This window comes from Chelon labrosus, assembly GCF_963514085.1.
Source record: "Chelon labrosus genome assembly, chromosome: 4".
In the NCBI taxonomy this organism is placed as follows: Eukaryota; Metazoa; Chordata; class Actinopteri; order Mugiliformes; family Mugilidae; genus Chelon; species Chelon labrosus.
In genome coordinates this window covers 16,971,281-16,982,036 of record NC_140340.1, presented here as the reverse complement: position 1 = coordinate 16,982,036, position 10,756 = coordinate 16,971,281, and the positions used below count along the sequence as shown (strand labels likewise).

The 10,756-nt window shown below is 38.8% G+C and overlaps 1 protein-coding gene across 1 annotated transcript; it reads left to right on the top strand.

Moving 5' to 3' along the window:
- The first annotated feature begins 4,626 nt into the window (after nt 1–4,626).
- On the top strand, nt 4,627–5,997 carry nat8l2 (N-acetyltransferase 8-like 2). The gene has a single exon (XM_084542058.1). The coding sequence runs from the start codon at nt 4,642–4,644 to the stop codon at nt 5,389–5,391; it is 750 nt and encodes a 249-aa protein (XP_084398184.1). The 5' UTR covers nt 4,627–4,641; the 3' UTR covers nt 5,392–5,997.
- The last annotated feature ends 4,759 nt before the right edge of the window (nt 5,998–10,756 follow it).

Here is a 10,756-nt window from a genome sequence, read left to right as displayed (position 1 = left end):
AATGTATTTGCTTGTAATTATACATTACCTCAAACACTTTAAACTTCCAGAATATTATATATAATTATTGTACAGCTTTAAATCAAGTGACTTTGTTTTTTCTTTGCTAAATGGCACTCAGTATTGTTTTTATATTTCTGCTGGTATGCTGCTGTTGGAATCTTGTAATGCTGTCAGGTGTTCCTTTGAAAAATTAACCATTGACACCACAGTGTGCACATTTGTGTTAATGTGTTTGTGACTGCATAGCATTGACCTTTTGACTCATGTCACATACATTTTTTTTTAACGAGAAATGATGTCTGTTAAAAAGCTACTAAAAGTAAATGCCATACTGTTGAGAAACACTAAGAAACACTAGTTGTTATTGTAGCTACAAGCATGTTTTTCCTCCTGGAGTGAAACCCAGATGTGCCAGTGTCACATCACCAGCCACCAGTACTTTTCTGTTAACTAAGTAATTAATAAATAAATATGTGTTGGCAAGTGGTTAATTATGCAATCATGTTGATGTATAAGGACCTGTGTGTGGTTAAGTTACATATTTCCTCAATCACCGATGTCCTTCTTTACCTTTATTACTGGAGATTACAGTGCATATAGAAGCTTCCAAGGTTCGAGTTATAATTTGAGTTTTGTGCAGGTCACGAAAATAACTAATGTCTGGCCGGAGGTCAGTGAATCATAACTCAACATGTGTGCTAAAGTCATGATGCACACACAAAAAACAGTGCTATTCTTGGTTCTGAAACAGAATCTGATACCTCTGTATCTGGACAGCTGAGACATACGTTATGTGGAAACGCATTTAATGCCAGGTGTAAATGCGTGTACTTAAGGGTGGCCACTTGCGACTGGATAATTTTTACACTAGTTTTTATTTTTTGAGCCACCAACATCAACATTGACTTTGCTCTTCCTCATCAGTCTGAAGGTAAAAAAGCATTGACATTCAGTAAAATGTAGTCATGATGCACACACAAAAACAGTGTCGATCTTGGTTCTGAAACAGCAGTGGTGATCCATTCAACAACCCATTCATTCATTCGTTCATCTTCTGTAACCGCTTGTTCCTGTGAAGGGTCGCGGGTAGGGCTGAACGATTAATTGCGTTTGTGATAATATCGCGATATGATAAAACGCGATTTTCTAACCGCAATTTGCTACTGCTAGTTTTTTGCAACATGGCTGAATATTTGTCCGACTCTGAGGTTGTGGACGAACCATAGCAGTAGCAAATTACTGGTAAACAAGCCGACCGTAGTGGGTGCGCGCGCCGCTCAGAGATGACATCATCCAGGTCAAAAGACATCATCCGGGGTCTGTAGGTCAATCTACAAACCCTGGATGGTGTTAACACGTACTCCGGACTCAATGGGGAATAGCACTAGCGTATCAAAGTATTGGCGCAATGAACAAGTTTGCAGATAATGCGTTATTTAGAGGCTATGTTTCAATGCCCTGACCACTCCCACTGGATATACGCTGATCTAATTATCTCCTGAACAAGTGCAAATGAAACAAAAGTGATATTGGTGAGTAAACAATGCTATTTTATGCTAGAAATAAGGTCCAGGTTGTAAAAAACAGTAGTTTCCCTTTAAATGCACAGTGGCAAAGCCACAGGTGTTTCTGTAATGAGCAGTTAAATAAAAATGTCATTTATTTCAAGTCATACATCTTTTAATTTAATTCTAACAAATAGGCCCAGCCTATGGGAAAGAACATTTTACACTAAATGTATCTAATATTGTGTTGTTCATATATAAATCATTCATTATGTTGTGTTGGGGAAAAAAAGTGGATAAAATAAAAAATAAATAAAAAATTGCATATTAAATCGCAATCGCAATATTGGGGGAAAAAAAATCGCAATTAGATTATTTTCCCAAATCGTTCAGCCCTAGTCGGGGGGGCTGCTGAAGCCTATCCCAGCTGTCATCGGGCGAGAGGTGGTGTAGTCCCAGTCTATTGCAGGGGTCAGCGACCCAAATTGTGTTTATTTATTTGAAAACAGCGCTAAATCTAGATTTGGAGAGCTAGCTGGAGACATATGTGGAGACGCATTTTAATGCCAAGTGTAAATGCACCTACTTAAGGCTGGCCACTGGCGATCGGACTGCCCAGGTTGGATGCTAATGACAGAGACCAAAGGGTCAATTGCATTATAAAATTTGAGTAACTATTTGCATTTGATAACATTTTGGCATTTTTATCGCTGTTACCATTAATGTATCTCTCAACTAATCTCTACAACTGGTTGATTTTGGGTTATGGGGATCCTCAGGGGCCTTACAGTAAACGTTTGCCCCGGGACCGTCTGGGAAGTTAAACCGGCCATGTTTAAAACGGCTACTTTTACAAAGGCGTCCGTCCGTGGACCACATTGTGGGTCAGTTTCTTCCGTTGTTGTACTTTGTTCCAACATAAATATGATATCGCCTTTAAAGGTCACCTGTTCGTCGACTGTAACCGGTTTGAAAATTAACTTTTATACTAGTTTTTATCTTTTGAGGCGCTAACGTCGATCGGACTTTGCAGCTCCTCGTCAGTCTGAAGGTAAGAGAGCATCGACATAAGTAAAAATTTGATCTAGCAGACTAACGAGTTAATTAACTGTGGTTTTTTGTTTGTTTGTTTTGTTTTGGGTTGGTTGAATTAGTTTCAGGTCGGTTTCTGGCTCACGGACAGACCTCTGCTGAAGTAAAGTTGGCTAACACCGAGTTTATTGTAACGTTAGCTCATCGGTCCAGACTTGAGCCAGAGACAGGCCGAGTTTACGTATCGTGTTTAAACTCAAAATCATGGTGTCATTTAAAGTTTATCTGACAAAATTGTGACTGCTGTGACCATATACAACCTCGGCCAATTTTCTGGAGCCTGTAAAAGAAGAGAAAGTATTCAGATGAATGTATAAGTACTACTTTACATGTGAAAAGGCTTGCACTGACTCTGTTCATTCAGAATATTCAGGCTAAGGTACCAGAAGCGTTAAAAGTACTATATGACAGATATATAGATATACCATTAAATATTGTATTATCACATTAGTTTTTCTGATAGTCATGTAAAAGCAACAAAGTGCTACGTGCTCTCCTTAATCACTGTATTTCATAAGCACTACATGAAATTAATATAATAAATGAACAGTATTTAAAGGAGAAGCTGCATATTTCTACATATGAAGCTGAAATCATGACTATTTTTAAGGAAAACTTAAATTAGGATAAAAATAATCATTAAATGAAGCGATATTAGCAACCAAAAACCTGTTAAAGTGAGTTTAACTCAAACCAAAACATTAAAGGTAAAAAGCCTTTCTATATTTTGTTCTGTCAAGTAATTAGCAACTAAACCTGTCACTTAAATACATTACTATAAAGTAAAACGTGCAATATTTCCCTCTCAAATATAGTGCAATAGAAGTGCCATTAAAACAAAATGCTCAAGTAAAGTACCTGCAAAAGTAGGTCTGCCGCGTGTTGTTGAGAAATTAAATAAGTGAGCGAGTTACTTCACCTATGGACTGTCATTGAGTTAATGTTTGAAAGATGTGGGCAGAAAGATGTCGATGTGACGTATAAAACAAATGTCACAAATAATTATATAAGGATTCATTTGTTTACCAGCTCCTCTGATGGACTAATGGGTTTGTTGTTGTGTCAGAAGTTGTGTCAGCAAATAGAAAGTAATGCCCATGTTAGCCTTATAGTAGAAATTCGACGCGATGTGGCAGCCAATCCTCACATTTGACAAGCTGGAAATAGTAAATAGATGGTGTTTTTCCTCCATAATGGGCTTAAATACCTTCTAAATGATCACAATAATCATCCAGAAATGTATTATTATTATTTATTATTATTGTTTTATTATAAATAATAGCCCAATATCTGCAAAGCAATAAGTCATTTCTTAAACCTCTACTATATAAATGCATTAATCTCCAGCTGTTTTCCCTAGTCTATAGTAACTCTTGTTTTTTTTCAGCTTATTTTACGTGAACATTTGTTGTAACAACGGTTGAAATTAATATCACAATGGTGACACGTGTACATTTCCAAGCTCATATTTTACTCAACGCATTTATGGCTCTTTTAAGTTGTTGTGTGAGATAAATCTTGTCATACAATAACAAGAATGGAGCATTCATTGGATCTAAGATATACTGTATTGTCCACAAGACGAAGACTGGGTCAACTGCAAAAAAAAAACTTATTAGGATCAACATACTCTGACACACTGGTCTTCGTCAGGATTAAGCAGAGCTAGTACTGAAAAGAAATTATCCCGGTCAAGGAATCATATTGACAGGGGTAGTGTAAACAGTAGAATAATATTAGTAACCGATAACCATGGAAACGCTTCATCTGATCACTTCTGTCTAACTGGAATAAATACAGCCTTTCTGCGCACGTGAGGTTAACAGCAAGCGACGTGATGAGAAATGTGGAATTACAGCGAGCTGCTCAAACAAACGAATGAAGCTGGAGTCGATGTGGCAACCACATCATGGTCATGCAGTTTCTATTAAATGAATTCAGTGTTGTCAGTTAAGTTTGGAAGAAATGTGTCTTCTGTTATATTACTGGAAGGTTTGACGCTGCACAATGGGCAGAACTGCTGTTAAGTTTAAATCTCTGCATGACTTTAATCAGACTGAGAAAGAAATTAAATCCCTGTATTCCTCAATTAATTTTTCCCCCTTTAGTTCCTGTGATCATGCAGCTCGTCATCCGCCAGTACCGTCCCTCGGACAAGGACACAGTGGTGAACCTGTTCAGCGTCGGCATCCGGGAGCACATCCGGCCATGTTTTCACAACGCCATGACCAGCCCTCTCTACCTCGCCATCACCCTGGTTCTGTGTGTCGCTGGCTACCTCCTCGGCTCGACGTTGGGCGCTGCGCTGCTGCCGGCAGCCGGGGTGGGCCTCGTCTACTACTGCTGTCACGAGCTGTACGCCAGCTACGTCAGGGAGAGGATTCGGACGGACATGCAGGACATCCCCAGGAACTATCTGACCAGGCCAGACGACTGTTTCTGGGTGGCTGAGGCTGAGGTTGACGGGAGGGCGCAGATCGTCGGTATGGTGGCTGTAGTTGGCAAACAGAGTGGCAAAGAGAAGTACGGGGAACTGTTCCGAATGATCATCTCACCACAGTGCAGACGGATGGGCCTGGGCTTCAGGTTGGCTCAGGTCGTCTTCGACTTCTCTAAAGAACGAGGCTTCTCCAAGGTGGTGCTGGAGACTAGCTCCACCCAGATGGCTGCCGTGGCCCTGTACAACAAACTGGGTTTCAGACATGTGCTCTCACACACCCAAACAGAGGCTAGCAGTTGGATTGTTTCTCTGGCCAAGGTTGTGGTTTTAAGAATGGAAAAACACCTTTAAACTTAAAATAGCTCTGCTCTGATGTACCTGTTCTGTTCCTTTTTTTTTTTTTTACAGACGATAATACTTGACAGAAACCAATTTAGACAATTATGTCTAAACTATGTTTTACAACAAAACACTTGTTTTTTTTTAGCTGTGAACTAAGAAGACATTCAGGTTACATGCTGCTTCTCCTATAAGCGCTCTGGACCAAGATTCACTGACTGTTGATTGTGGTTCTGTATATTTCTTTCATGAATACTAGTTTCAAGTACTGTAATTTCATTCCACAAATAATAATAACAGTTATTATGACAAAAACATGCAACCTTTTAAGATACTGACACAACAAAGCCAAGTGAAAGGAGTCTTCTTACCAGTAGGTGGTAGTAGTCATCATTCAAAAGAGGAAACTGGAGGAGCTACTATTAGCTGGGAGGCTGGGAAGAACCACAGAGCTGTCCTCTCCTGAATCAGTTTATTCTTTCTAGATTATAGATGATCATGATACTGTGAATTTTTGTTTTTGAATGTTTAGATGAGACGTAAAACAAGAAGAGCCTCGTTTGTGTGTCCTTTGAACCTTGTTCTTTCGTTCGTTTTCGTCACTACCTTGTCTCTTCTCTTGCACCGGTTCGCAAAGCTGAACAGCCAATCGGAGAGAGCTGTCTCTGACCAACTTGTTGCACCTGTCGACATTTCAACTTGTCGAATCGGCTGAAAAGCTGCTGGCAGGGATCTGATTAATGCCAACAGTGTGGGACGCACCCCGAACACTACGGTCGCCGAAAATCATTAATGGAACTGGAAAACTGATTAACGACCGACCATCCGTTTTGTGTGTCACAACCCTTATAGGGCCAGTACACTCACACAGGTGCTAGCACAAACTACAGATAACGTCGCTGGTATGTTGGAAACTTTAAAGAGTAATAATTCAGAATAATAATAACTACAATAAATCAAAATGGAAAGAAAATGTAATGGCTGCTATAGTGTATAATTTACAGTGTAATAACATTTAGTTTTTTTCATTACAGAGTTTGATGTGTGCAAATTAAAAACACAGTCCACTCCATTCTTTGTAGTCAAAAATACCTTAAAAACTCACCTTTTACACAAGCACAACCTGGACATATGATATGAACGCTATTTAAAAGTGGAAGCTGCTAATTAAGGTAATTGTAGTTGTACAGGTCTGTGTTGGAACTACAAACTTAACAAATTTATAAGATTGAAGAGAATTAATGAAGCAAATGGAGGTGTGGGGCCTTTTAAGCTGCTACATTTTATATCTTTCATTCTACCGGCTGATTATGTATGATTTATACCTTTAAAGCAGTAAAGAACAACAATCCAGAGAATGCTTGACTCCACACGTCACATGCTTGATTTTTTTATGTTTAAAGCCAAAAAAGTCCTTAAAGGTCTTTCACTTTTGATCATGAAAAGTAAATTTAAGGACAAAGCTTATACCTCACGTTGGATAGTTGGGCAATACAGAGTTTTTATTGTTTTACACATTTCTATTCATGTTCAGTGTGAATCTGTAAATACGACCTATAGCTCATATTTTATTGAAAACGTCTTTTTTTGTTTTGTTTTCCACATTTCTGTTCATGTTCAGTATGAATCAGAAGATACAACCTATACCTCATATTTGATTTAAAGATTTAAACTTCTTTATTGTTTTATACATTTTATTTTTTGAAGGCACTTGTCTTATATAATTCAACACAAGTAGTTGCATTTTATATTTTGATTATTAAGATGTCAGCATTGGAATTAACTGATATGTCTAATGTGATTTTTCTGCATCTTATATAAATAAATATGTATTGAATGCTGCTTGGTAAAGTCTTAAAAGCATTAAATTAGATTTTAAATTACTAATAGCGTGAACAGTGACTCTCTTCTATGCTATGTGTCACATTAAGCCATGACAGTGTGGCCGTGAGCCACTCTGTGCAATAACAGGATCCTGAAACCGAGACGGATACCACTTGTACTTCTAATTTAGTCCGACAATACCATGTTCACTATGAATTAAATAGATTTTTAATAGCCTCCACTTCTTTCCACGTCTTTACAACTTGCAAACATGTTTTTGGACCTTATACCAGTCTGTCAGTTTGATACCAAGCGTGGTTTAAATTAGGAATCAATATTTTGGTTAAAATCCCATAAATCCAACTCTCCCACTTTTTACAAACCGCCTCAAGAATATAATTGTATTGACTGGATAGATGATTGTTAACAGTGAACAGCAGAGTGCGCTGTTGTATGCTACACTGAAACCACCATCCAAGTGTTCCTGCAAAGTAACACAAAATATTACAGTAATTCAGGTATCAAGTATAAACAGATTTAAGGGCTTCACTTGAGCCTACATATCACATACATATCCATGGGCGTGGTAGTGGGGGGAAAGGGGACCTGACTACTCAGGGCCTGCATTTTGTTTTGTTTTTTTAAATGAATTGGGCCCTCCAATTAATGGGTGTCATAATGTATTTCAAATATATTGATAACATCAACTGAGAGAATTAACTTTGTGTCACTGCCCTCCCAACATATTGGACATTCTGGGGGCCCCCTCTTGGAGACGCAAACTGGTTTAGTCCGCCCATAGACAGCGGCCGGCGACAAGTACGTCAGTGAGCCCAGATTGAATGACCTGGAGGCTAGCTGTCATCATGCCGCCCAAAAAACACAAATCGGGATACCAGAAAAAGAAATAAGACAGAATGAGGGGAAGCAACTGTTAACCGTGTTTACTTGTTGTGTAACTGCATCCAATTAACTTTAACGTTGTCGTAGTCTAGACAGCATGCAGTTTGTCAATTGCCGATGTTTGTATGCTAAAGTTTGCCAACCAGACTGCTTGCTGTTACAAGTAAAGACGATTATGGGCCAGACGACGTTAGTTGTCAACATTAACCAATTTCAGAAACAAACAGTGGCGCAGCTGGAGCAGCAGTGGCCAGTCCTGGTGGTTCATCTGATGGGGGTGAGAATAGAGATGAACAAAGACATGGATCATGGATCAAAACGTTAGTACACAAACCAGATGTAGTCTAATGTTTATAGGTGTTTGAGAGCAAGTAGGCCAAATGCATCAATTCAGGTGGTGAATGAAAGAACCAGTCATCAATATAATCTGATCTGATTTTAGCTTAAAACCCTATTTATGCTTGTTTATTTATAAATAAATTCCCCCTTTTTTTATTTTTGCTCGCACGCTTCGTGCACTGGCATGTATAGGGGCCCACTGACATTAAGAGTGTACAGGACCCAGAATTTGGTGCTACGCCCCTGTACATATCACATATGCTCAATGTGTAAGAGATTATGCACTTCTATATACTAAACTACACTGCCTGGCCAAAAACAAAGTCGCCACCAAAAAAAAACAAAGGTCACACATTCTAATAATTCGTTGGACCGTCTTTAGCTTTGATTACGGCATGCATTCGCTGTGGCATTGTTTCTATAAACTTCTGCAATGCCACAAGATTTCCATCCAGTGTTGCATTAATCTTTCACCAAGATCTTGTATTGATGATGGGAGAGTCTGACCACTGCACAAAGCCGTCTCCAGCACATCCCAAAGATTCTCAATGGGGTTAAGGTCTGGACTCTGTGGTGGCCAATCCATGTGTGAAAATGATGTCTCATGCTCCCTGAACCGTTCTTTCACAATGTGAGCCCCATGAATCCTGGCATTGTCATCTTGGAATATGCCCGTGAACATCAGGGAAGAAAAAACTCAATTGATGGAATAACCTGGTCATTCAGTATATTCAGGTAGTCAGCTGACCTCATTCTTTGGACACATAATGTTGCTGAACGTAGACCTGACCAACTGCAGCAACCCCAGATCGTCACTTCATCTGCCTCTCTTCCTACCCTGATGCCCCCATCACTCTGGAACAGGGTAAATCTGGACTCATCAGACCACATGACCTTCTTCCATTGCTCCAGAGTCCAATATTTATGCTCCCTAGCAAATTGAAGTCTTTTTTTCCAGTTAGCTTCACTGATTAGTGTTTTTCTTAAGGCTACACAGCTGTTCAGTCCCAATCCCTTGAGTTCCCTTCACATTGAACGAGTGGAAATGCTCTCACTTTCACTATTAAACATAGCCCTGAGTTCTACTGTTGTTTTTCCTTAATTTGATTTCACCAAACATTTAAGTGATCGCTGATTTTTTTTGCACTGGACAGTTCTTAATCCAGTTTTAATAGTTTCTTCAGTCTCCTTAAATGTTTTATCTGCTTGATGCATGCCAATGATTTGACCCTTCTCAAACAGACAAACATCTTTTCCACGACATGGTTGTTTAAGAAACGAGAAGCTACTCATTGCATCAGTTGGGGTTAAATAACTTGTTACCAGCTGAAAGATAATCACCCATGCAGTAATTATCCAACAGGAGGCACGTACCTATTTGCTTAGTTAAATCCAGGTGGTGACTTTTTTTTTTTAGCCAGGCAGTGTATATGGCAGTGCAAAAAAACAAAACAGCTCAGCCCATCCTTGATGAACCACAACATAATTCTACTGCACAGACTTTTATATAACAAAAATAAATTATGTTGTTTGTAGTGGTGATATTATATTACAATAAGTAAGAGATCTTCTTCCACATTCTGCCTTTTATTTTCTGGTGTTATAATATATGCACAGTGCCTGCCTACTGTTGTGCTGCTGGGACAACATGATATCTAAGCGTCCAGTAACACAAAGTATGTGTTTTTTTCAACCACTAGGAGGTGCTAAAACGTTTAAAATTTTTAACAATTTATGGTTCAGCGCTTCATACTTTTTTTTCTTTCTTTCCTTTTTTTTTTCAAAAACTGCACCCGAAATGATTTAAATCAACATAGATCACTACTGACAGGTAACTGGAGACACTCTGGTGGGACTGTTGATGTTTTTCACCTGGCAGGGATTCCTGCAGATGCTCCATGCGTCATCTCCCACCACTTGCAGTGCATCTCAGGTGAATGGAAGCCTGAATGACAGCTATGCAGAGGATGAAAAATTCTGCTTGAGGGATTAAAATGCTCTTTGGTGCACTATTTACTGCTGCAAAAGGCATAAACACACAAAACTATCGCGCTTATGCTGGAGTTATATGCGTGGTTTTAAACACTAAATATATAACCAGTTTATAAAAGACAATGCTTTTATGCTTTTGCTAATATATATATGTATATATATCTATATATATATACATATAGCACATCAGTGCTGTATTGATGCACTCCATAATAATTGTGATAAAATGCAATGCTCACATTTAGCTAAAGATGCACAGTATTTGTACACTGTAAAAAATGAATAATAAAAATGAATGTATTGAAAATCGTTCTACACA

What these genes read in the sequence shown, in the direction of transcription:
- nat8l2 (XM_084542058.1), top strand. Translation starts at nt 4,642, where the DNA reads ATGACTTTAATCAGACTGAGAAAGAAATTAAATCCCTGTATTCCTCAA.